Raw genomic sequence first — 27,743 nt, 5'->3', positions numbered from 1 at the left:
ATCTTTGACTATCTACTAATAAGTAGAATAAAGTTGACAAGGTTCAGTTTCCTTTTCTAGATATTAAATTATTCTCAAATTGGAATGTAAGCATTAATATAACTTTCTCAGCAAACAGGATAATGTTAAGAAAGCATTCTCTCTTAAAATTTATAGAAGTATTGTAATTTCAATTTCCAACTTGAATATCATAGTAATGTATTGACTAGTACACATTTCTTTTTTTTTAATTTATTTATTATTATTATACTTTAAGTTGTAGGGTACATGTGCATAACGTGCAGGTTTGTTACATATGTATACTTGTGCCTTGTTGGTGTGCTGCACCCATCAACTCGTCATTTACATCAGGTATAACTCCCAATGCAATCCCTCCCCCCTCCCCCCTCCCCCCTCCCCATGATAGGCCCCGGTGTGTGATGTTCCCCTTCCTGAGTCCAAGTGATCTCATTGTTCAGTTCCCACCTATGAGTGAGAACATGCGGTGTTTGGTTTTCTGTTCTTGTGATAGTTTGCTAAGAATGATGGTTTCCAGCTGCATCCATGTCCCTACAAAGGACACAAACTCATCCTTTTTGATGGCTGCATAGTATTCCATGGTGTATATGTGCCACATTTTCTTAATCCAGTCTGTCACTGATGGACATTTGGGTTGATTCCAAGTCTTTGCTATTGTGAATAGTGCCGCAATAAACATACGTGTGCATGTGTCTTTATAGCAGCATGATTTATAATCCTTTGGGTATATACCCAGTAATGGGATGGCTGGGTCATATGGTACATCTAGTTCTAGATCCTTGAGGAATCGCCATACTGTTTTCCATAATGGTTGAACTAGTTTACAATCCCACCAACAGTGTAAAAGTGTTCCTATTTCTCCACATCCTCTCCAGCACCTGTTGTTTCCTGACTTTTTAATGATCGCCGTTCTAACTAGTGTGAGATGGTATCTCATTGTGGTTTTGATTTGCATTTCTCTGATGGCCAGTGATGATGAGCATTTTTTCATGTGTCTGTTGGCTGTATGAATGTCTTCTTTTGAGAAATGTCTGTTCATATCCTTTGCCCACTTTTTGATGGGGTTGTTTGTTTTTTCTTGTAAATTTGTTTGAGTTCTTTGTAGGTTCTGGATATTAGCCCTTTGTCAGATGAGTAGATTGCAAAAATTTTCTCCCATTCTGTAGGTTGCCTGTTCACTCTGATGGTAGTTTCTTTTGCTGTGCAGAAGCTCTTTAGTTTAATGAGATCCCATTTGTCAATTTTGGCTTTTGCTGCTGTTGCTTTTGGTGTTTTAGACATGAAGTCTTTGCCCATGCCTATATCCTGAATGGTACTACCTACGTTTTCCTCTAGGGTTTTTGTGGTATTAGGTCTAACATTTAAGTCTCTAATCCATCTTGAATTAATTTTCGTATAAGGAGTAAGGAAAGGATCCAGTTTCAGCTTTCTACTTATGGCTAGCCAATTTTCCCAGCACCATTTATTAAATAGGGAATCCTTTCCCCATTTCTTGTTTCTCTCAGGTTTGTCAAAGATCAGATGGCTGTAGATGTGTGGTATTATTTCTGAGGACTCTGTTCTGTTCCATTGGTCTATATCTCTGTTTTGGTACCAGTACCATGCTGTTTTGGTTACTGTAGCCTTGTAGTATAGTTTGAAGTCAGGTAGCGTGATGCCTCCAGCTTTGTTCTTTTGACTTAGGATTGTCTTGGAGATGCGGGCTCTTTTTTGGTTCCATATGAACTTTAAAGCAGTTTTTTCCAATTCTGTGAAGAAACTTGTTGGTAGCTTGATGGGGATGGCATTGAATCTATAAATTACCTTGGGCAGTATGGCCATTTTCACGATATTGATTCTTCCTATCCATGAGCATGGTATGTTCTTCCATTTGTTTGTGTCCTCTTTGATTTCACTGAGCAGTGGTTTGTAGTTCTCCTTGAAGAGGTCCTTTACATCCCTTGTAAGTTGGATTCCTAGGTATTTGATTCTCTTTGAAGCAATTGTGAATGGAAGTTCATTCCTGATTTGGCTCTCTGTTTGTCTGTTACTGGTGTATAAGAATGCTTGTGATTTTTGCACATTAATTTTGTATCCTGAGACTTTGCTGAAGTTGCTTATCAGCTTAAGGAGATTTTGGGCTGAGACAATGGGGTTTTCTAAATATACAATCATGTCATCTGCAAACAGGGACAATTTGACTTCTTCTTTTCCTAACTGAATACCCTTGATTTCTTTCTCTTGCCTAATTGCCCTAGCCAGAACTTCCAACACTATGTTGAATAGGAGTGGTGAGAGAGGGCATCCCTGTCTTGTGCCAGTTTTCAAAGGAAATTTTTCCAGTTTTTGCCCATTCAGTATGATATTGGCTGTAGGTTTGTCATAGATAGCTCTTATTATTTTGAGGTACGTTCCATCAATACCGAATTTATTGAGCGTTTTTAGCATGAAGGGCTGTTGAATTTTGTCCAAAGCCTTTTCTGCATCTATTGAGATAATCATGTGGTTCTTGTCTTTGGTTCTGTTTATATGCTGGATTATGTTTATTGATTTGTGAATGTTGAACCAGCCTTGCATCCCAGGGATGAATCCCACTTGATCATGGTGGATAAGCTTTTTGATGTGTTGCTGAATCCGGTTTGCCAGTACTTTATTGAGGATTTTTGCATCGATGTTCATCAGGGATATTGGTCTAAAATTCTCTTTTTTTGTTGTGTCTGTCAGTCTTTGGTATCAGGATGATGTTGGCCTCATAAAATGAGTTAGGAAGGATTCCCTCTTTTTCTATTGATTGGTATAGTTTCAGAAGGAATGGTACCAACTCCTCCTTGTACCTCTGGTAGAATTCAGCTGTGAATTCATCTGGTTCTGGACTTTTTTTGGTTGGTAGGCTATTAATTATTGCCTCAATTTCAGAGCCTGCTATTGGTCTATTCAGGGATTCAACTTCTTCCTGGTTTAGTCTTGGAAGAGTGTAAGTGTCCAGGAAATTATCCATTTCTTCTAGATTTTCCAGTTTATTTGCGTAGAGGTGTTTATAGTATTCTCTGATGGTAGTTTGTATTTCTGTGGGGTCGGTGGTGATATCCCCTTTATCATTTTTAATTGCGTCGATTTGATTCTTCTCTCTTTTCTTCTTTATTAGTCTTGCTAGTGGTCTGTCAATTTTGTTGATCTTTTCAAAAAACCAACTCCTGGATTCATTCATTTTTTGGAGGGTTTTTTGTGTTTTTATCGCCTTCAGTTCTGCTCTGATCTTAGTTATTTCTTGCCTTCTCCTAGCTTTCGAATGTGTTTGCTCTTGCTTCTCTAGTTCTTTTAATTGCGATGTTAGACTGTCAATTTTAGATCTTTCCTGCTTTCTTTTGTGGGCATTTAGTGCTATAAATTTCCCTCTACACACTGCTTTAAATGTGTCCCAGAGATTCTGGTATGTTGTATCTTTGTTGTCATTGGTTTCAAAGAACATCTTTATTTCTGCCTTCATTTCGTTATGTACCCAGTAGTCATTTAGGAGCAGGTTGTTCAGTTTCCATGTAGTTGAGCGGTTTTGATTGAGTTTCTTAGTCCTGAGTTCTAGTTTGATTGCACTGTGGTCTGAGAGACAGTTTGTTATCATTTCTGTTCTTGTACATTTGCTGAGGAGTGCTTTACTTCCAATTACGTGGTCAATTTTGGAGTAAGTATGATGTGGTGCTGAGAAGAATGTATATTCTGTTGATTTGGGGTGGAGAGTTCTATAGATGTCTATTAGGTCTGCTTGCTGCAGAGATGAGTTCAATTCCTGGATATCCTTGTTAACTTTCTGTCTCGTTGATCTGTCTAATGTTGACAGTGGAGTGTTGAAGTCTCCCATTATTATTGTATGGGAGTCTAAGTCTCTTTGTAAGTCTCTAAGCACTTGCTTGATGAATCTGGGTGCTCCTGTATTGGGTGCATATATATTTAGGATAGTTAGCTCTTCCTGTTGAATTGATCCCTTTACCATTATGTAATGGCCTTCTTTGTCTCTTTTGATCTTTGATGGTTTAAAGTCTGTTTTATCAGAGACTAGTATTGCAACCCCCGCTTTTTTTTGTTCTCCATTTGCTTGGTAAATCTTCCTCCATCCCTTTATTTTGAGCCTATGTATGTCTCTGCATGTGAGATGGGTCTCCTGAATACAGCAGACTGATGGGTCTTGACTCTTTATCCAGTTTGCCAGTCTGTGTCTTTTAATTGGAGCATTTAGTCTATTTACATTTAAGGTTAAGATTGTTATGTGTGAACTTGATCCTGCCATTATGATATTAACTGGTTATTTTGCTCGTTAGTTGATGCAGTTTCTTCCTTGCCTCGATGGTCTTTACATTTTGGCATGTTTTTGCAATGGCTGGAACCGGTTGTTCCTTTCCATGTTTAGTGCTTCCTTCAGGATCTTTTGTAAGGCAGGCCTAGTGGTGGCAAAATCTCTAAGCATTTGCTTATCTGTAAAGGATTTTATTTCTCCTTCACTTATGAAACTTAGTTTGGCTGGATATGAAATTCTGGGTTGAAAATTCTTTTCTTTAAGAATGTTGAATATTGGCCCCCACTCTCTTCTGGCTTGGAGAGTTTCTGCCAAGAGATCTGCTGTTAGTCTGATGGGCTTCCCTTTGTGGGTAACCCGACCTTTCTGGCTGCCCTTAAGATTTTTTCCTTCATTTCAACTTTGGTGAATCTGGCAATTATGTGTCTTGGAGTTGCTCTTCTCGAGGAGTATCTTTGTGGCGTTCTCTGTATTTCCTGGATTTGAATGTTGGCCTGCCCTACTAGGTTGGGGAAGTTCTCCTGGATGATATCCTGAAGAGTGTTTTCCAACTTGGTTCCATTTTCCCCCTCACTTTCAGGCACCCCAATCAGACGTAGATTTGGTCTTTTTACATAATCCCATACTTCTTGCAGGCTTTGTTCATTTCTTTTTCTTCTTTTTTCTTTTGGTTTCTCTTCTCGCTTCATTTCATTCATTTGATCCTCAATCGCTGATACTCTTTCTTCCAGTTGATCGAGTTGGTTACTGAAGCTTGTGCATTTGTCACGTATTTCTCGTGTCATGGTTTTCATCTCTTTCATTTCGTTTATGACCTTCTCTGCATTAATTACTCTAGCCATCAATTCTTCCACTTTTTTTTTCAAGATTTTTAGTTTCTTTGCGCTGGGTACGTAATTCCTCCTTTAGCTCTGAGAAACTTGATGGACTGAAGCCTTCTTCTCTCATCTCGTCAAAGTCATTCTCCGTCCAGCTTTGATCCGTTGCTGGCGATGGGCTGCGCTCCTTTGCCGGGGGAGATGCGCTCTTATTTTTTGAATTTCCAGCTTTTCTGCCCTGCTTTTTCCCCATCTTTGTGGTTTTATCTGCCTCTGGTCTTTGATGATGGTGATGTACTGATGGGGTTTTGGTGTAGGTGTCCTTCCTGTTTGATAGTTTTCCTTCTAACAGTCAGGACCCTCAGCTGTAGGTCTGTTGGAGATTGCTTGAGGTCCACTCCAGACCCTGTTTGCCTGGGTGTCAGCAGCAGAGGCTGCAGAAGATAGAATATTTCTGAACAGCAAGTGTACCTGTCTGATTCTTGCTTTGGAAGCTTCCTCTCAGGGGGGTACTCCACCCTGTGAGATGTGGGATGTCAGACTGCCCCTAGTGGGGGATGTCTCCCAGTTAGGCTGCTCAGGGGTCAGGGACCCACTTGAGCAGGGAGTCTGTCCCTTCTCAGATCTCAGCCTCCGTGTTGGGAGATCCACTGCTCTCTTCAAAGCTGTCAGACAGAGTCGTTTGCGTCTGCAGAGTTTTCTGCTGCGTTTGTTACAGTTTACTGTGCCCTGTCCCCAGAGGTGGAGTCTACAGAGACTGGCAGGTTTCCTTGAGCTGCTGTGAGCTCCACCCAGTTCGAGCTTCCCAGCGGCTTTGTTTACCTACTTAAGCCTCAGCAATGGCGGGCGCCCCTCCCCCAGCCTCATTGCTGCCTTGCCGGTAGATCACAGACTGCTGTGCTAGCAATGAGGGAGGCTCCGTGGGTGTGGGACCCTCCCGGCCAGGAGTGGGATATGATCTCCTGGTGTGCCTGTTTGCTTAAGGTGCAGTATTGGGGTGGAAGTTACCCGATTTTCCAGGTGTTGTGTGTCTCAGTTCCCCTGGCTAGGAAAAGGGATTCCCTTCCCCCTTGCGCTTCCCAGGTGAGGCAATGCCTGGCCCTGCTTCAGCTCTCGCTGGTTGGGCTGCAGCAGCTGACCAGCACCGATCGTCCGGCACTCCCCAGTGAGATGAACCCAGTACCTCAGTTGAAAATGCAGAAATCACGGGTCTTCTGTGTCGCTCGCGCTGGGAGTTGGAGACTGGAGCTGTTCCTATTCGGCCATCTTGCTCCGCCCCCTAGTACACATTTCTTGAAGGAGAGCTTTGACAAGATTAGTAACCAATTATCATTGAAAAAATTGAACTAAACTTAGCCTAGGCTTTCAAAATATTCTATATTTTGAAATTAGTTGAATATACTTTTCTTTAAAGTATAGGGATTCTTAAGTTAAATACTCAGCTACATTTAAGAGGTTCAACACTCTAATTTTAATGGTGAGGAAATATTTTTAAAAGTATTAACGTATTTCTCAAGGGCAATATTTAGTCTTTTTACCTAGTGCTAGTTAAAACCAGTGTCGTTATTTTTAAACTATTGCTACTTAGGCAGGGCATAATAAAAATTGAGTGGGAGTAGTTAATCCAAAATTATCTAAAGGTTTCATATTACTTCAAAGTTTAAATATGCTAGGTTCTATATAACATAAAAATGTGAGATATTTCTACTGGCTATATTTCAAAGAATATAATTCACAAGGCTTGAAATTGACCACAATTTCTAAAAATAGTGGGAGAAAGAGAAATGGAAGCAATGCTCTTCAATATTTACAAAGGTCTGCTGGTGACTAGCCTAAAATTTTTCCAACTCTTATGTATTCTTGTACACGAGTAATTGGGAGTTCAATCAGCATCTGCTAGTCTTTCATTATTATTTATTTGTGTGGGTACATAGTAGATGTATGCATTTATGAGTTACATGAGACATTTTGATACAGGCATGCAATGTATAATAATCATATCAGGATGGGGTATCCATCACTTCAAGCATTTATTCTTTGTATTACAATCTAATGATACTCTTTTAGTAATTTTAAATATACGATTAAATTATTGATGACTGTAGTCATTCCGTTGTGCTATATAATATGGGAACTTATTCATTCTTTGAACAATATTTTTGTACCCAATAAGACTCCTCACTTCACTCCCACTTTCCCACTACACTTCCAACCTCTGGAACCTTCCTTCTACTCTCTATCTCCATGAGCTCAATTATTTTCATTTCTAGCTCCCACACATAGGTGAGACCATACAAGCTTCATCTTTCTGTGCCTGGTTTATTTCACTTAACATAATGACCTCCAGTTCCATCCACGTTGTTGCAAGTGAAAGAATCTCATTCTTTTATGGCTGAAAAGTACTCCATTGTGTATATGTACCACATTTTCTTTATCCATTTGTCTGTTGATGGACATTTAGGTTGCTTCCAAGTCTTGGCTATTGTGAATAATGTTGCAATAAACATGGGAATGGATATGTCTCTTTGACATGCTGATTTCCTTCCTTTTGGTTATGTACCTAGGAGTGGGATTGCTGGATCATATGATAGTGCTATTTTTATTTTTATTTGAGAAACCTCCAAACTGTTATCCATAGTGTTTGTGTTAATTTACATTCTCATCAACTGTATGAGAGTTCCCTTTTCTCCACATCCTTGCCAGGATTTGTGATTGCCTGACTTTTGAATAAAGCCATTTTAGTTGGGGTAAAATGATATCTTATTGTAGTTTGGAATTGCATTTCTTTGATGATCATGATGTTGAGCATCTTTTCTATGCTTGTTTGCCATTTGTATGTCTTCTTTTGAGAAATGTCTATTCAGATCCTTTGCCCATTTTTAATTGGAATATTAGAATTTTTTTCCTACAGAGTTGTTTGAGTTACTGATATATTCTGGTTATTAACTCCTTGTCAGATGGAGAGATTGCAAATATTTTCTCCCATTCTGTGGGTTATCTCTTCACTTTGCTGATTGCTTCCTTTACTGCACAGAAGCTTTTTAACTTGATGTGATCTCCTTTTGTCTATTTTGGTTTTGGTTGCCTGTGCTTGTGGGGTATTACTCAAGAACTCTTTGCCTAGTTCAATGTCCTGGATCATTTACCCAGTGTTTTTGTGTAGTAGTTGCATAGTTTAGATTTGATTTTTGTATAAATTACATAGCCCCTTTGAGGCTATTTTCTATATGCTGTAGGTATGCTTCATTGTTTTTTATTTGTTTTTCTTTCTTTCTTTCTTTCTTTTTTTTCTTTTGAGACAGAGTCTTGCTCTGTCACTCAGGCTAGAGTGCAGTGGGGCCATCTTGGCTTACTGCTAGCTCTGCCTCCTGGGTTCATGCCATTCTCCTGCCTCAGCCTCCTGAGTAGCTGGGACTACAGGCGCCCACCACCACTCCCAGCTAATTTTTTGTATTTTTAGTAGAGATGGGGTTTCACCATGTTAGCCAGGATGGTCTCGATCTCCTGACCTCCTGATCTGCCCACCTTGGCCTACCAAAGTTCTGGGATTACAGGCTTGAGCCACTGTGCCTGGCCTTGTTTTTCTTTTGTTTTCTCTTACTGTACATTTTCAAATAGCCTGCCTTCAAGCTCACTAATTCTTTCTTCTCTTTGATCAATTCTGCTATTAAAAGACTAATGCATTCCTTAGTATATAAATTCTATTTTTCAACTCCAGCAGCTTTTCTTGATTCTTTTTAATTATTTCAATCTCTTTGTTAAATTTATTTGATAGAATTCTGAATTCCTTCTTTGTGCCCTCTTGAATTTCTTTGAGTTTCCTTAAAACTGCAGTTTAGAATTCTCTGTCTGAAAGGTCATATATCTTTGTTTCTCCAGAATTGGTCGTTGGTGCCTTGTTTAGTCCATTGCATGAGGTCATGTTTTCCTGGATGGTCTTGATGGTCACGGATGTTTGTCTGTGTCTGGGCATTGAAGAGTTTGTAATTTATTGTAGTCTTTGCAGTCTAGCCCCATTTGGACCCATCTTTCTTGGGAAGGATTTCTAGATATTCAAAAGGACTTGGGTGTTGTGATCTAGGTCATATCTGCATTAGGGTGTACCACATACCTAGTAGGGCTGGGGTTCTTGCAGACTCACAGAGATACTGCCTTGTTGGTCTTGGATAAGATCCAGAGGAATTCTCTGGATTTCTAGACAGAGACTCTTGTTCTCTTCCTTCACTTTCTTCCAAATATAGTCCCCTTTCCGGTTCTGAGCCACCTGGAGCTGGTTGAGGTGACACAAGCAGCCTGTGGTCACCACCACTGGAACTGCACTGGGTCACACATTAAGCAAACACAGCACTGGGGTTCACCCAAAGCCTGTTTTAATCACCACCTGGCTACCATCTATGCTTACAGGCTGGCCTATTACAATGAGCAGGTGTCGAAGCCAGCCAGGCTTATGTCCTTCCCTTCAGGGTGGTAAGCTCCAGAGGTAGATCCAGAGGTGTTCTGGTGGGTCCAGAGTTCCTTCTAGGTGGGTCCAGAGGTGCTGTCTGGGAGTCAGGGACTAGAGTAAAAAATCTGAGAAGTTTATTTTGTGTTCTATCGTACTGTGGATGAACTGACACTCAAACCACAAGAATCAGTTGTTTCCCTTCTTCCCTCTTCATTTCAAAGGCAGAGGACCCTTCCTGTGGCCACCACTGCCACAGGCCCAAAGGAGTACTGCCAGACCACCTATGTTCACTTAAGGCCCAGGTGTTTTAAGTCAGCTTGTGGTGAATGCTGCCTGGCCTGGGATTCACCCTTCAGGGCAGTGGGCTGCCATCTGGACCAGGTAGGTCCAAAAATGTTGTCCAAGTGTCAAGGTCTGTAATCGGAGACCCTAAGAGCCCACTTTGTGCTCTACCTCCTTGTGGCTGAGCTGTTACTTAACATGGAAGACAAAGTCCCCTTTACTTTTCCCTTAGCTTTTCTCAAGCAGAGGGTGTTTTTCCCTGTAGCCACCACAGCTAGGAATGTGCTGAGTCTCACTTGAAGCTAGCAAGTCTCAGGCTCACCCAAGGCCCATGGTGTACTACCTGGGTATTGCCACTGGTTATTCAAGCTCTCAAAGGCTTTTTAGTCAGCCAGCGATGGGTCTTGCTGTCACTGAGTCCTTCCCTTGAAGGCAGTGAGTTCCCTTCTAGTCCAGGTTGTGTCTAGAAATGTCATGCTGGACCTAGAATCTGGAAAGGGAGCCTCATAACTCTGACTGGTGCCCTATCTTATTGTGGCTGAGCTAGTATCCAAGATGCAAAACAAAGTCTTCTTTACTCTTTCCTCTCCTTTCCCAAGTGGAAGGAGCCAGTCCCTTTTGAACCCATGAGTCCTGCTGCCTGGGATTGTGGGGAGGTGGTACGTGCACTCCCTTAGTCAGCCCCACTGATGTCTCAGTAGGTTGTGCACCACTCAAGTTCACTTGTTGTGAGTCCGGCACAGCACTATGACTCAAGTAGGAGTTGCAGTCTTTGTGGCCTATACTGCATTTAAAGTTTATTTAGAGCCCCAGGGGACTTTAGCCCACTGTGGTGAGGCGTAGAGGAACTCAACTTCTGACCCATGGGATGGGTGACTCCCGTCTGGCTAGGGCTGGATTAAATATTCCCTCTATGCACAGGCATCAGCTAGATTCAGGTCAATTTTGCTTTCTCCTGTGACAGGGTAGCACTGAATTCCAAGCAATGTCTAACAATTGTTGTGTGCTCTCTCTCCCAAGGGCACAGATCCTCTCTCCATGCCACATGGCTGCTGCCGGGGATGGGATGGGGGTGTCACTGGCAATTCAAGACTGTCTTTACTACACTCTTCAGTGTCTCTTTCAGCTATATGACGTTAAAATCAGATACTGTGAGAGCTCTCGTGATTTTTGGTTCTTATGAAATGATTATTTTTTGTGTGTAGATAGTTGTTACATTGGTGTCCTTCTGGAGTGATGATCAGTGGAGGCTTCTATTTGACCATCCTGCTCCACCCCGTGTAGTCTTTTATAATTAAGAGTCTGGCTCAGAGTAGTGTATAGAATGGTTTTTCCCAATAGTCATGGTTAGTTTGCACTCATGTAGCCATGAGCCTTTTTTTTAATGTCTCATGTCCAATCTGCAATATCAAAGGTGTATTCTCTAGGAGACAACATATGAATAAACGGTCCATCCAGGGTAAAACTTCTGTGTTTTAAGTAATCATATGAAAAAATCCAAAATAACATGATTACTAGTAATAGCTGTATTGTAAACAATTCCAGACCAATATTTTGATTTTAGATAAAAAGAAAAAAATTAAGAGCCAGCTATATTTTAAAATTTTATTATTTTCAGCAATATGCGTATTAGTGCCTAGATATCAACGGTCATACCAATAACTGACTGTAAAAAGAAATCCAAGGACAAAGAGATTTATTTGAGAAGTCCATGACATAAAGGGCCATTTCGTATTATTTTAGCCTAGAATACAAACCAAGAGGAAGACATACATACTGGAATTTTAAAATGTCTTACTTTTTTGAAGTATTCTAGAAGGGTTACACTCCCAGTCTGAATTAGTATTTCTACTTTGAAATTGTGGAGTAATGAAATCAAAAGGAAATGTTTTGCCTTACTCTCACCATTTATATAGAGACAAAATTAAAAAAAAAATCCCTCTTCCTTTGTGTTCCCTCTGGGACACTGAATTCAAAAATAAAAGAAACTCTCAGATTAAATTTTTATCTCTTTCTAGAAAAACATTACATGCATATGAAGAGAAACTATAATCTACAATTACTGGGTTTATTTTAATTTGTTTAGGAGTGCATAGTGAAATGTTTAAAAAAAATCTGAACTAATATGAAAGAAATAAAAGACAGAAACTAAGCAGGTACTATAGAGAAATTATTCTGAAATACACAGAACATAACACCAGTTATTTACTGTGATGATACCTAAGATATAGCGCTAAGAAATTATCCCAAGGTCCCGTCCCGTCCGGCCCCGTCCCGCCGCCCGCCAGCCAGCCATGAGCTCCACGCAGTTCAACAAGGGCCCCTCGTACGGGCTGTCGGCCGAGGTCAAGAACCGGCTCCTGTCCAAATAGGACCCCCAGAAGGAGGCAGAGCTCCGCACCTGGATCGAGGGACTCACCAGCCCCTCCATCGGCCCCGACTTCCAGAAAGGCCTGAAGGACGGAACTATCTTATGCACACTCATGAACAAGCTACAGCCGGGCTCCGTCGCCAAGATCAACCGCTCCATGCAGAACTGGCACCAGCTAGAAAACCTGTCCAACTTCATCAAGGTCATGGTCAGCTACGGCATGAACCCCGTGGACCTGTTCGAGGCCAACGACCTGTTTGAGAGTGGGAACATGACACAGGTGCAGGTGTCTCTTCTGGCCCTGGCGGGGAAGGCCAAGACTAAGGGGCTGCAGAGCGGGGTGGACATCGGCGTCAAGTACTCGGAGAAGCAGGAGCGGAATTTCGATGACGCCACCATGAAGGCCGGCCAGTGTGTCATCGGGCTGCAGATGGGCACCAACAAATGCGCCAGCCAGTCGGGCATGACCGCGTACGGCACGAGGAGGCATCTCTATGACCCCAAGAACCATATCCTGCCCACCATGGACCACTCGACCATTAGCCTCCAGGTGGGCACAAACAAGTGTGAGAGCCAGGTGGGCATGACGGCTCCCGGGACGCGGCGGCACATCTATGACACCAAGCTGGGAACCGACAAGTGTGACAACTCCTCCATGTCCCTGCAGATGGGCTACACGCAGGGCGCCAACCAGAGCGGCCAGGTCTTCGGCCTGGGCCGACAGATATATGACCCCAAGTATTGCCCACAAGGCACAGTGGCCGATGGGGCTCCCTCAGGCGCCGGCGACTGCCCGGACCCAGGGGAGGTCCCTGAATATCCCCCTTACTACCAGGAGGAGGCCGGCTACTGAGGCTCCCAGCACGCTCTCTTCCCACATCATCTCCCCGTCTGGGTTTTTGGGTTTTTCTGTGTTTTCATCTTTGTTTTTTTTCTTAGCCGATTCAGTGCTGCCAATCAACCGAGGGTCTGTGAGTGGCAGTGTGGGATCAGGCAGCAGAGCTTTTTTCCCCTTTGCCTTGGGCCTTCGCAGGGCTGAGCCACCGGGCTGTCGGGGAGGGAGCTCAAGGCCATATCCCGATACGTGTAGGGCGTGTAGGGCGAGGGTCCCTGCTGGCACGTTCAGGCTGTGCTGGGGAGAAGAGACTAACTGGTTCCCAAAGGTTTCTGGTTGCCTTGCCTCTTCCCCCTTTTGTCAGCTGAGCAGTTTGTGGTTTCTCTGCAAGTTTCAGGAAGTATTCACAAAAGAAAAATACATTTTGCTTTTTATTCCTGAGGAATGGGGCAGGGACAGTGGAGAAGGTGCTGGGAAATCAGTCACCTGGGAAAGGGGGCCAGGCCATGATGCTAAATATCTCCAGCTCCCGAGTGACTGGATTTCTCCAGGACCAACAGACCTCAGACCCTCAGACCTGCCCCAGGGCCAGGTGGGGAAAGTGAAGGCTGTACGAGGAAGTGAAATTCTGAGTTGTTGGGCTAAGCCTGACCCCCTCTCCATGCTACCCGCCCCCCAACCCACTCTGGCCTCAGTAGGTTTTGTTTTAGTTGTGGCTGTCACCCAGGCTAGAGTGCAGTAGCGCAATCTCGGCTCACTGCACCTCCACCTCCCGGGCTCAAGCGATTCTCCAGCCTCAGCCTCCCGAGTAGCTGGGACTGCAGGTGCTCCACCACGCCCGGCTAATTTTTGTATTTTTAGTAGAGACGGGGTTTCTCTATGTTGGCCAGGCTGGTCTCGAACTCCTGGCCTCAGATGTGATCCACCCGCCTCGGCCTCCCCAAGTGCTGAGATTATAGGTGTGAGTCACCATGCCCGGCCCCTCAGTAGGTTTTAAGGAGCCCCCAACCCTCCTCCTTTCTGGTCTCAACAAGCTATACTGCTCCATCTTCCCCCGGCCACACGCCCCACCAAGTACTGCACAGGGACCCCCACCCGGGGACCCTGCTCCATGAGATAATGTGAAATACGATTGTGGACCAAACACAATAAAACCTCTGTTTGTAAGAAGAGAAAAAAAAAAAAAAAGAAATTATCCCAAGAAGAGAGTATCTTTCAACATGAGCGAGGTGTTATATAAGGCAGGTTGAAATTACAAAGGGGAAAGAGATACTGTTCATGTAAGAGGGCCATGTTTTTGAAACTCTCCTCACTTTAGGATTCATTTGTAGGTGCCAGAGGCCATTTGGTTGTTCATGCACATTATTTTTAAGAAAAGCTTTTTGAAAGAAAAATAAAATTGAATGACATACATAGTAGATACATTTTTGTACAACCTGAAATGAGTAAATTGATCTGGAAAAGCTCATTCTTACTTTTTGTTTTCAAATACTAGAAATCATTATAAATGTTAACCAAACATAAATATGGTCTAGTATTATTTGTCAATATCAGAGAAAACACACTATTAAAATGCAATCCATTTTGTAAATTTCATTTTTAAAACCTGATTGATCATTGTTAAGTGAGTTTTTGTAGCTAAGTGTTTTTAAGACTGTTGAGTGTTTTTTAAAGGAAATGTTCATGTGTTGCTAGTAGTACTATGTAAATAAATTAGTCATAAATGGAACAAATAATAATCATTGGCATAATCAATAGGACTCATTTATCTTTGATAAAACCTTTCCAAGACGCATTAGGTACATACCAACTGTGGAGAAAAGGATGGAATGTATTTCCTTTTAACTCCACATATTTATGAAAAATCTAACTTATTTAGTCGCATAATGGTAGTAGAAAAAATCTTTACAAAAATAATCATAGTAAAATATAGACATAATATTTTTAGAGATGTTTTTGTTTCATGTAAATTAGAAACAGCCTTTTTCATGTCACTCAATAAATTGTAGAATAGTATTAATACAATCCTTATCCTTTAATCATGCATATATATAAAATGTCTTATCAGGAGAAAGAACACACAGAGAAAGCGAGAGAAATAAAGAGAGACAAGAGGGGATGGAGGAAAGTTAGATATCTATTAGAAAATTATTGGACTTTCTAGAAGAGATGTCATTCCTGGAATAAAAGAAGCTTTGAGTAGATTATAGAATACATCAGAGGCATTCTTTTCAATAAATGACAAAGAAAGACAGAGTTGCAAAAATATAATCAACTGGAATAGTGAAATTTGGTAAAATTTTAGCAATTTCAGCAGAGTAAGAATACTTTACAAAAGATACTTTTTAAGAAGTATTTCTGTAATGAAGTAACTATTATATAGCAAACTGATGTAGTATGTAGACAGTGACTTATACAAAACCAAAAGGAAAAAAGAAAAGAAAAAAATTAAAACAAAGACATTAAAAATAGAAGTAGAGCATCAGATCATATTGTATTAACATGCCATGACTAGATTGTTTTTCTTTCTGATGTACCATAACCTATACAAATGCTAGGTAAACAACATGGACCAGTACCTTTCTTTTGGCCTTTAGCTGCTCATGATACTTGTCACAGGTATCTCCTGGGATTTCTCCTCCCCAGAGAGTAATTCCAACAATGGTGTATGTGATGCCCATGATGAGCAATGGGAAACAGTACACCAGTATAATGACGATAATGTGGTAACTACAAAAAATAAGAAACACACATGCTGAAACCATATTGGAATGAAATAGTGGGGACTGCGTTTGCTTAGTTTTAAATCATAATTAAAACCACCAAGAGTTATTTCTACATTATTTCTATACATTCATCTCAAAATTCCATCAAAATATCATGCTATTGTCACTTATATTTATGTTTCAAATGCTGCCAGTTGACGTTTGTCAATCTTTACTTGGTATATGAAAACTATAGTTGGGTTGAAGGGCTCAGTTAAACACATGTTCTCCTTGCCTAGAGGTTGAGGATGAACGACTTTCCACTGCTTTGTATTCTGCTTGGTAATTGTTTAGCTAAACTAATTAAATGTGTCATTGGAGGAAAAGGGAAGGGATAGAATAAACAAATCAACTGGCATATATTTTCTCCTATATAGGACTATCTTCTATATTGCTGCAACATCAGACATACGTAAATTGTTTTTCATTCAAATGGGAGGAAAAAAGTAAGTAGATAGTCTGAGCCATAATGAATCCACAAGTTACTACAATTTTTAAAAATCAGGTAAAGACATTTACATGCAATTTTCCAGAGCCACGGTCCATTTGATTGCATTATTAACTTGGTAAAAACAAAACAAAACAAAACAAAACAAAACATGTTGACATAGTAGTCAAACCAGAAGTATGCTGCTGTAAATTATCAAATTAAATTCTGGTATTTAGTAGCTTTCAATCAAAATTATAAGAATTCAATTAGAGAGGAAAAGGAGAGTAAACCATAGTACAATAGCCCAAATAGAATTTTACAATCTTTTGTGTGGATTTCACTGTCTTGGAAAGCTTTAAAGTAATTTAGAAGTTTGTTATAATAGTCTTCTCCATACCAGTGGTTTTTCTTTGTAAAGTGAATCTTAAATATCCTTGCCTTTCCGTTTCTCAGTAGATTACTAAGTATTGATTTAAAGTCAATGAGGAAGTAATTCAGTCAACAAATAATTTGAAGATGATAACATTATCATACAATTAAGATGTATTGATAATAATGAGTAGCACATAGTACTCTGTTGAATATGCGCTGCCTGATTTTCCTTAAATAAGTGCTTCCTAATATTTTTGTTCAAAAATCTGAACTTTGGGTAGAGCAAAGGTAGATAAAATGACTGCTTTAAAAGATAACCATTATTTGCACTATTTGCTATTTTTAAAGGGACAAATTGATGAGTAAAATAGAAAAATAAGCATTTTATTGAAATAAAATTTAAATGACTATAATTTAAAAATAAAATGCAAACAATTACACAATTACATTATTATTCCTTTTTGCTTGATTTGAGGTGGGTATAAAATATGAACCAAATTTTACCATATATTATAATATTAATATTTCCTTTTCAATCTAGTGTTGAGGGTTTTTAATGCTTTTTGCTTGTAAGCAAAAGAACATAAACCAAATCAAACCAAAATAAAATTAGATAACTTACTAGAGTGCTCCTTCTGTTCAGCTAAGCTCCCTAAAAGAGCAATCAACACATTTGGGCTTTGATTTCTTTCTTCTCACTCATTTCTCAATCAATAACACAATGCTCCTCTTTGCACATTGCTTTTATCTTTTATCACTTCCATCAGGAAACTCTCCAGTACCATCCCACACAGACATTCTCATATTTCCAATGAAAAACCTTAGTAACTTACACAAACTTATTGTCCACATACAAATAATACTATATTACAGTATTTTTTATATATTTCCTTTTCCAAATAATGTATGAACCCTGGGGGAAATGTCTGTCTTATTTGTTTAATTGTTGCTCCTAATCTGTAGTTTCCTAAGTGTTTGATAAACTGAATTGAAAATCATAATAGAGAATTAACTTACGTGAAATGTTGTTTGGGACCTTCTGGCCATTGCACAAAGCAGAGAGTACGGCCGGGCATGACTTTGGTTTTGGAATAAAGACATTGAGGGAAGGCAAGTAGAAATGCTAGAATCCAAATACTTCCAATGACAATCTTGGTTGCTGTGGCAGACAGTCTGGGTTTCAGGGGATCAATAATAGCCATATACCTATATAAAAAACAAACAAAACCATTTTGTTGGTTTTCTTTATAACAGTTTGAAATGGAGTTTCAAAGGTATTTCAAAGGTGTTTCAATAGTTACAGTCATTGCTCTTTTGGGAAACCAGTTGATAAGGACTGCTTGAGTAGAGGCAGCATAGAATGGTAAGCATGGCGTAGTCTAGGAATCAGGCAGATCTAGGTTCAAATTCTATTCTGACATTTGTTTGAACTTTTTGAACCTCAGCTTTATTATTTTTAAAATCGAAATAAGAACACCCATCTCTTGAGGTAAAGTGAGGATCAACAGATATAAGTCAGTGGTGCCCAGCCTTTTTGGTACCAAGGATCGGTTTTATGGAACATAGTTTTTTCCATGAACTGGCAGTGGGTGAAGAACGATAGTTTGGGGATGATTCAAGGGCATTACATTTATTGCACACTTTATTTCTGTTGTGATTCCATTGTAATATATAATAAAATAATTATACAATTCACCATAATGTAGAATCAGTGGAAGCCCTGAGCTTGTTTTCCTGCAACTAGACGGTCCCATCTGGGGTTGATGGGAGACAGTGACAGGTCATCAGACATTAAGTTCTCATAAGGAACACTCAACTTAGATCCTTTGCACGTACAGTTCATAATAGGGTTTGCTCTCTATGAGAATCTAGTGCCGCTGACCTGACAGGAGGCAGAGCTCAGGCAGTAAGGCGAACCCTGGGGAATGGCAGTAAATATAGATGAAGCTCCCTAGCTCACCAGCCACCACTCACCTCCTGCTGTGCAGCCTGGTTCCTAACAGGCCAGAAACTGGTACTGGTCCCTGACCCGGGGAACTGGGGACCTCTGATGTAAGTGAAAGATATTAATGATTTGGTGTTGTGCCTAACACATTAGAATCCATAAATGTCTGTTGAATGGAATTGGAAAGGCACTTAACAAGTGCTTACAAATACTGGTTTCACAGCTCAAAACCTTCATGTCTCCTCTGTATGTTTAACTTTAAAAAATATAATTCTGGAGAAATAATATGGATTATACCACATACTTGACAAAGATGAGAAACTCCTATAAAAGATATGGTCCACAAACCCATTTAAGAGCAGCAAGAGACAAGTTCAGAATTTCCATGATTAACAAATCAAGTTTGATTGAGGTTATGCCTTCCTGTTATACCTCATAATGAATTCATACTGCATCATGAACGTCTTCATGGTGCCTATCTGTGTAACTACATATAATACTGTTGCAACGGAAAAATATATTTGAGCTTCTAAAAAGTATACTTAAAGCACACTTAAATATGACTTTTGGAGGGCAGCTTCTTGGAGAAGTTAGGAATTCTGTAAATATGGTAAGTAAAGTCATGCTTTATTAACTTAGTACAGGTAGTAACAATATAGCTGAAAGAAGCAACTTCCAATTTTGAACTGGAGATAGCATGGCTAATTGCCAAATTCTAGCTAACGTTCAGAGGCAAAAATAATATGTACCAAACAATTAGATTTCTGTATTTTAATAAAACACAATCTTTATATCGTTTCAATTCTACTTTTGGTCATTTTATGTTTATAAAATATATTTTGATTTATGACAAAGAACTCAAACAAATTTACAAGAAAAAAACAAACAGCCCCATCAAAAAGTGGGCAAAGGATATGAACAGACATTTCTCAAAAGAAGACATTCATACAGCCAACAGACACATGAAAAAATGCTCATCATCACTGGCCATCAGAGAAATGCAAAACAAAACCACAATGAGATACCATCTCACACCAGTTAGAATGGCGATCCTTAAAAAGTCAGGAAACAACAGGTGCTGGAGAGGATGTGGAGAAATAGGAACACTTTTACACTGTTGGTGGGATTGTAAACTAGTTCAACCATTATGGAAAACAGTATGGCGATTCCTCAAGGATCTAGAACTAGATGTACCATTTGACCCAGCCATCCCATTACTGGGTATATACCCAAAGGATTATAAATCATGCTGCTATAAAGACACATGCACACGTATGTTTATTGCGGCACTATTCACAATAGCAAAGACTTGGAATTAACCCAAATGTCCATCAGTGACAGACTGGATTAAGAAAATGTGGCACATATACACCATGGAATACTATGCAGCCATCAAAAAGGATGAGTTTGTGTCCTTTGTAGGGACATGGATGCAGCTGGAAACTATCATTCTTAGCAAACTATCACAAGAACAGAAAACCAAACACCGCATGTTCTCACTCATAGGTGGGAACTGAACAATGAGATCACTTGGACTCGGGAAGGGGAACATCACACACCAGGGCCTATCATTGGGGTGGGGGGAGGGGGGAGGGATTGCATTAGGAGTTATACCTGATGTAAATGACGAGTTGATGGGTACTGACGAGTTGATGGATGCAGCACACCAACATGGCACAAGTATACATATATAACAAACCTGCACGTTATGCACATGTACCCTAGAACTTAAAGTATAATAATAAAAAAAAAAAGGAAAATTTTCACAGGTAATACTTTCATCAGAGAATGAATATCGCATAGGCCAAAAAATGTTAACCTTAAGAATAAATATTTTAAAATAAGGATATTTCATCAATATGTTTGTAACTCTTTGCTGTTATAACTACTGGGCAGAATTAAATCTTCAGAAGATTTTGTGAAAATTATCTATATAATATTCTTAATACTAACTATAGTCATTATTTACGTAAAGAAAATAGTCTTAATTCATTATGTATAACAGCTATTAGGTAAACATGAAACTTAGATTTAAAAATAATCACATTTGTCCTTTTGTGACTGGCTTAATTCACTGCATGATTCCAAATATATGTAGTATCTAAAAGAGTGAAACTTATGAAAGTATAGAACAGATGATGATTGCTGGGGGCTCAATGGGTATAAAGTTTTAATAATGCAAGATAAAGAAGTTCTAGATGTCTGCTGTATAACATAGTATCTATAGTTAACAATAAAGTATCATGAACTTGATTATGTTAAAAGGATAGATCTCATGTTAAGTGTTCTTAACACACACACACACAACAAATACACACACCAAAGAATACAAGGACATTTTTCGAGGTGATTGATATGTTTAGTGCCTTGATTGTGGTGATATCACGTTTGTCCAAACTCATCAAAATGTATACATTAAATATGTGCATTTTTTGTATATCAAGTATACCTCAGTAAAGCTTACAGAAAGAGAAAAGAAAAAGTAATGATAAAAAAGTACCTAAGTTTAGGAAAACAATGTGAATTCTACAAAGAAAAAAATGCATATGTTTCAAATAGGAGACTTTAAAATTCATCTCTCATGCTTATGTTGGTGAAGATAATAATAAAAAAATTATTGATTATTAACTGTAACTAGGGTACATAATGTATGTAATAGGGTTACATACATCATATATACTTAATAGCCATAATAATCCAACCACTAGAATAATACTATTACCTCTATTTTACAGAAAAGAAAACTGACTTAAAAGATTATGGGAATTGCTCATAATGATCCAGATAATAAGAGAAAGAGCTAGAATTTTAAGCTAATTATGCCAGTCTTCAGAGACAATATAGATACAGATTATAGCTTTTGAATATAACTATTTATTTTAGTAGAGAAATAAATATGACCATTTATTTTAGAAGAGAAATATATATATTTCTCCTCCACAATATATATGTGTTAGATACTTATATATTGTATATGTGTGTGTGTTAGAGATACCTATCAAAGAATCAGAAGTAGAATTTTGCCATTTTGCATTTTTGAATCTCAAAGCCTTTATGTGTAACATTAAAACAAAAGTAAAATATATAAAGAAATTGTATGTGGGCATTTATGTTCCTGCTCATGTTGATTATAACTTACATAGCATTTATCTCAATATAGGAATTATTTTTGTATTGGTGTTTCAAAGCCAAGCACTTGTCAATAAATTTGTTGTATTGAACTGAATATCCCTCAAACCTCATTATAATCTTTTGCTTTGTTGCTTGCTCTGGCATCTAACGATTGCGATTTAGATATTTAATAGTTGAGTTTTTGTGACTAAAAGGAGAAGTGGAATAACACAAGCAGGCTTAAAGCCTTGTCCAACTCCTGTAGCACAGATAATTCAAAGTAAACTGCAAAGCACATTGATTCTTCTGGCTAGTCTAATTAGTCTAATGCTAGAGAAATTATTTTCTGAAATAATTTGTACCTGTTAGAAATTAATATTGTGTCATTTGAATTATATGGAAATAATCAATTTATGTTCTCACGAACATGTTAGTGATAGTAGAGATACTGAAACTTCTAGCATACCTTTTTGTCATAGCTGATCTGATCCATGATTCATTTATTCAATAAAACATTTATTGAATGCCTAGTATGGTATTCCAAATGCTAGTGATCCAACACCGGGCAAAAACGGTTTTCTGTGAAGTAGAAAAATACTTCCCAAATTGTGAAGTCTGTACCATTTGTGAGGCAGGAAAATATTAATCAAATAATCTCACCAGTAAATGTAAATTACAGATGTGACAACTGTTACGAAGGTAAGGCCAACAGTATACATGAACTGAGAAAAATATATTTAGATTGTACTTCAATTTTCCCTAAGAAAAGTCATTCTAGGTTGAAACTTGGAAGGATAACCAGGCAAGGTGGCAGAAGAGTGAAGGTTGCAAATACTTCTGGGAGAATGAACAGCAAGTGAAAAACTCCTGTGTTGATGGTGGTTTTTAAAATTATTTTATTTTATTTTATGTTATTTTATTTTTTTGAGACTGAGTCTCTCTCTGTCACACAGGCTGTAATTGCAGTGGCACAATCTTGACTCACTGCAACCTCCGCCTCCCAGGTTCAAGCAATTCTATTGTCTCACCTCCTGAGTAGCTGGGACTACAAGTGCCCGCCACCATGCCCGGCTTATTTTTGTATTTTTAGTAGAGATGGGGTTTCACCATATTTGTCAGGCTGGTCTCAAATTCCTGACCTCAAGTGATCCGCCTGCCTCAGCCTCCCAAAGTTCTGGGATTACAGGCGTGAGCCACAGCCCCAGGCTGATGGTGGGTTTTTATGGTTTGAATTGTGACCCTCCAAAAAAGATATATTGAGGACCCAACACCCAGTATCACAGACCTCATTTGGAAACAGAATCATTACGTAGGTAATTGGGCTTAAATCAGGTCATTAGGGTGGTCTCTAACCCAATATGACTAGTGTCCTTGTTTAAAGGGAAAATTTGGAAACAGATACATAGGGAGAATGTTATGTGAAGACAGAAGATTGAAATGAGGCATCAACAAGCCAAGAAACAGCAAAGATGACCAGCAAATCACCAGAAGCTAGGTTAAGACAAGGAAAGAGTCCCATACAGGTTCTTGAGGGAGCATGTATCATGGAGCACTGATTTCAAACTTCCAGCTTCCAGAACAATAAGACTATAAATTACTGTTATTTAAAGGCACCCAAATGTGTGGTACATTGTTATAGCAGCCCTAACAAACTAAGATAGTGGGTACAGGTGGGAGAAGAATCATATTCTTCAGTAATTACAGGATACTGCAATTGATACACAGAAAGTAAAGAGGGAAGGTGGTTTAAGATGAAGTTATAGTACAAGTGGTAGATTTTTTTTTTTTCCTGTGGGATGTAATTGAAGCAATTTTATCAGAGAAGTAGAATAATCAGATTTCCTCCAGGAAAGAGCTTCGAGCTTCAATCTGGAGACTGGAAGAGGAAAAGAATGGAAGCAAAGATTGGGCATGGTGGCTCACACCTGTAACCCCAGCACTTTGGCAGCCCAAGGTGGGCGCATAACTTGAGGCCAGGAGTTTGAGACCAGCCTGGCCAACATGGAGAGACCTCATCTCTACTAGAAATACAAAAAGTAACCTGGTGTGGTGGCACATGTCTGTAATCCCAGCTACTCAAGATGTTCAGGTATGAGCATCACTTGAGCCTGGGAGGTGGAGGCTGCAGTGAGCAGAGATCACATCACTGCCCTTCAGCCTGAGTGACAGAGCAAGACTCTGTCTCATAAAAAATAAAAAAAATATATATATAAAAAGAATGGAAGCAGGGAAGTAAGTTATCTAACTTATGTTCTGATTTGGGTCAGAGACAATTGCTGGTTAGAAGAGGGCGTTACACTGGAGGCTGAATTAAATGAATGGTTTGAGGGAAGTAAAGAAATACCAAAATACTGTTGTAGAAAGGGACACTTCGTTGGCCAAAGAAATAGGGAGAATTGCCAGGCTCTGGTGAAAACTTATGTGAAATTGTTGATTTGGAATGCATTTGGGCACCAATATTTTCTATGCCGTAACTTTCTTCAGCAAAAATAATTTGCATGGAGAGAATGGATACTTAGGCTCACCTGAACAAACATTTTCTGGACCTTGAGAAGAAATAGTCAGATCTGAGATATAATTTCACCCAAATAATTGTCAGTACTTTATTCCTTTAAAAAATATTTTATGTGATCACATCAGCTTTTCCAAGGGTTTTTGCTGAGTTGCTCATCACCATTCTTCCTTCACCAGATTCTTAAAGACATTAGAATCGCCTTAGTAGGATTATTTCATAAGTAACAGCTAAGAGCTGATTCTTTACTCTTCATACTAGCATATCACCTAAACATGTTTTAAAGTCACTTTTTATTACCTTTTATAGAATCTGAAATTCTCAGAAGCATCTATTGAAAGTTAATAGTTTTAAAGCCACCTCTTAACAGTTTTCCTTTCCACTCTAATACCAGACCACTTTGCTTTACCACTTACTATTTTTCTGATATAATTGAGGTGGTCTTTTATGTTTACTTGTTGTCCTTTGAAAAGCAGATTATTTTGGATGTAACTTTTGTTTGCCTGCTGTCAATAAGAAAGCCTTTTCAATTTTGTAACTGTTATTTGTATCTATTATAATTCTTCCTTTTGTTGGCATTTTTATTAAGTTGTTTCTGGATTTCCATGTGCTTTTACATATTTTTTCAAGTTTTGCAGTAAAGACAGAGTGCAGCCTTCAGATATTTATTTGATTGTAGAAACTATGCAAAAAATAATTTGCCTAAAATGATATGAATTTTACTGCCTTCCAATCAATTTGCGCCTGGTCATAGTAGAATATGTTCTAGTCTGTTAAGTCCCAAACACAAAATGCGGTCTGGCACTCTCTGTGCAAAATAAAGATTAGTTGCAACAGCTGCTCATGACCCATAAAGTTTCAACTTCTGGCCTTCAGTGCTAGAGTATTTTCCACTTTGACAAATCATTTGAGAGATACATGACCTTTGTCAAAATTGCATTTTTTAGATACATTTCATTTTGTGATTTTTTTCATAACTGTCTTTTCTATTCTTTTGTTTGTTTGTTTGTTTGATGGGCCTCTTGCTCTGTTGCCAAGGCTGGTGTGTAGAGGTGTGATCACAGCTCACTGCAACCTCCAACTTTTGGCTCAAGCGATCTTTCTGCCTCAGCCCTCTGAGTAGCTGAGACTACAGGTGATTGCCTGGCTAGTTTTTTTTTTTTTTTTTTTTTTTTTTTTCTGTATTTCTTGTAGAGATGAGGATTCGCCATGTTGCCCAGGCTGGTCTTGAATTCTTGAGTTCAAGCGTTCTGTCCACCTTGGCCTCCCAAAGTGCTGGGATTACAGGCATGAACCACCAAACCTGGCCCATAACTATCTTAGACAAACTTAAGAGTAAATGAATCAATCAGGTGATTATAAATGTTGTCTTAATAAATTTCAAAGTGAGTGAGCTTTTATTAAAATAATCTATATTTGCTGACTCATATATCACTCATATATGAATATGACTATTCATATAGGTATATATGAATATATACATATAATAGGATATTATCTGTCAAGAAAAAAATCACTTGTTCATCTACTCAAATTCTTTGATTTTTATAAAATGTATATACCGATATTTGAGGGAAATTTATATTTAAAACAGCTTCAGAATAGTGAAAGTATTTGTTTCCATGTTATAGGTTTTCAATTTAAATTTAGAATTAGGTTTATCTACTCATTTATGTATTTATTTTAAACAACTTCTTGAATACCAACTATCTTCTGGGATTTTGTTATCTTCTTTGGCAATATTGGTGAACAAAATAGAAGTAGCTCCTGCCCTTGTGGAGTTCACAGTCTAATGCAGAAGAAACATATTACTCAAGTAGTCACAAAATACGTTAGAAATTATCACACAAATGTCCCTTGAAGTGACGTTGCCTCCTGGATATTTGGTTAAATGTCCCTTGGGGCTTTCATGTAATGGCCTGTGTGCTCAGTATCGTACCCCATGAGTTTTAAAGTTAATAGTCTGACTTTTAAACTTCCCTCTGTCATTATTCTTAATCTGCATAAAATATACATATGATTTCCAAAAGAAATTTAATTATATAAAACATTTCAGATTTCAAAATTATATTGAACTTAGAGGTCTATGAGAGAGGAGAATACACTGCCATCCTTTGTCCTGATGTTTGTCATTGAGTTTGTTCTCTTTGTAATGTTCACCCAATTATCTAAAACCCTACACACATCATGGGTGACTCTTCATTTACAACCTCTTGTGAAGTTTAACCCAGTCCCTCACTGCCTCGTTAAACCGGTAGGCCTAGCTCAACCTTTTGGAAATGCTGGTGAATAAAAATTTCCTCATTGTTTAGAGTGTGATATTATAAAGATACGTACAAGTAATTATGAAGCATAAAATAGGGAATTTGACCTCGTCTTGGTTAAAGATGACACAGTGGTAAAGACATTAGGTATAACTTCCACAAGAAAGCAACATTAAGATTAGAAAAATAAGTAGGGGCTTATTTAGGATGAAGGTGGGGATGAGAGAAGAAAGTTGAACAGCAAAGTCCTGAGGTAGGAGAAAGCAGAGTGCATTTGGGGAACTATGGAAGGCCAGCTCTACAGCATACAGGACAGGGAAAAAACAGGTGGTGCTGAATGAAGCTAGAGATGTAGGTATTAAACATGACCTATCGCAAGAACAGAAAACCAAACACCACATGTTCTCACTCATAGGTGGGAACTGAACAATGAGATCACTTGGACTTGGGAAGGGGAACATCATACACCGGGGCCTATTGCGGGGGGGGGGGGGAGGGATTGCACTGGGAGTTATACCTGATGTAAATGATGAGTTAATGGGTGCTGACGAGTTGATGGGTGCAGCACGCCAACATGGCACAAGTATACATATGTAACAAACCTGCACGTTATGCACATGTACCCTAGAACTTAAAGTATAATAATAAAAAAAAATTTAAATTGCCACCAGTGAAAGTTAAAAAGCAAACAAACAAACAAAAAACATGACCTCATTAATATATTGATTATAAATATAAATTTTCTATTTTAACATTAAAAGTAATAATTGCTAACGCGTGAATGCTTAGGTACCATGCACTCTTCTAAGAACTTAATATATAACTGATTTAATACTAAAATTTTAATTTTTTATATAAATAGTAATTACAAAATGATTTATATCAAAATGCTGCAACAGTAAAGAATATTACATGAAACAATGTCTACTCAAAATTTCAGATACAGATTTAGAAGTAGTACTCTGTAGTGGCAATATAAAACTTGCTAAATTTTTTGCTACTTATACTACTCTGTAATAAGTAGTTTTAAGATCAGAACATATTTATTTCACCTATGAGATATAAAATTCTAAATCACTCTTTTGAAGTCCAGTTTACTGACATTTTGTGTCACTTCTATATTGTCTCAAAAACCACTTCCATAAATAACTTCAAAAGACCTGCTTCATAAAGTCACTTCAGTGTTATCAATTACATATTAAAAACTTTGAGTTCAGGCCCCGGCATAGTGGCTCATGCCTGTAATCCCAGCACTTCAGGAGGTTGAGGTGGGTAGATCACCTGAGGTCAGAAGTTCAAGATCAGCCTG

At 38.7% G+C, this 27,743-nt stretch overlaps 1 protein-coding gene and 1 pseudogene across 1 annotated transcript in view; one reads left to right on the top strand and one right to left on the bottom strand.

The window, feature by feature from the left end:
- Positions 1-27,743, bottom strand: part of LOC105486322 (tachykinin receptor 3) — a 113,478-nt gene that overhangs the window by 51,287 nt on the left and 34,448 nt on the right. Inside the window, exons 2-3 of the mRNA XM_011749149.3 lie at positions 17,620-17,808; positions 15,615-15,765 (exon numbers count right to left, since the gene is read on the bottom strand). Of these exons, the coding sequence (XP_011747451.2) occupies positions 15,615-15,765; positions 17,620-17,808 (340 nt within the window). The remainder of the gene's footprint in view (positions 1-15,614; positions 15,766-17,619; positions 17,809-27,743) is intronic.
- Positions 12,117-14,617, top strand: LOC105486321 (calponin-2 pseudogene; annotated as a pseudogene).

This window comes from Macaca nemestrina, chromosome 3 (genome assembly GCF_043159975.1).
Source record: "Macaca nemestrina isolate mMacNem1 chromosome 3, mMacNem.hap1, whole genome shotgun sequence".
Lineage (NCBI taxonomy): Eukaryota > Metazoa > Chordata > Mammalia > Primates > Cercopithecidae > Macaca > Macaca nemestrina.
This window is presented reverse-complemented; position numbering and strand designations above follow the sequence as displayed.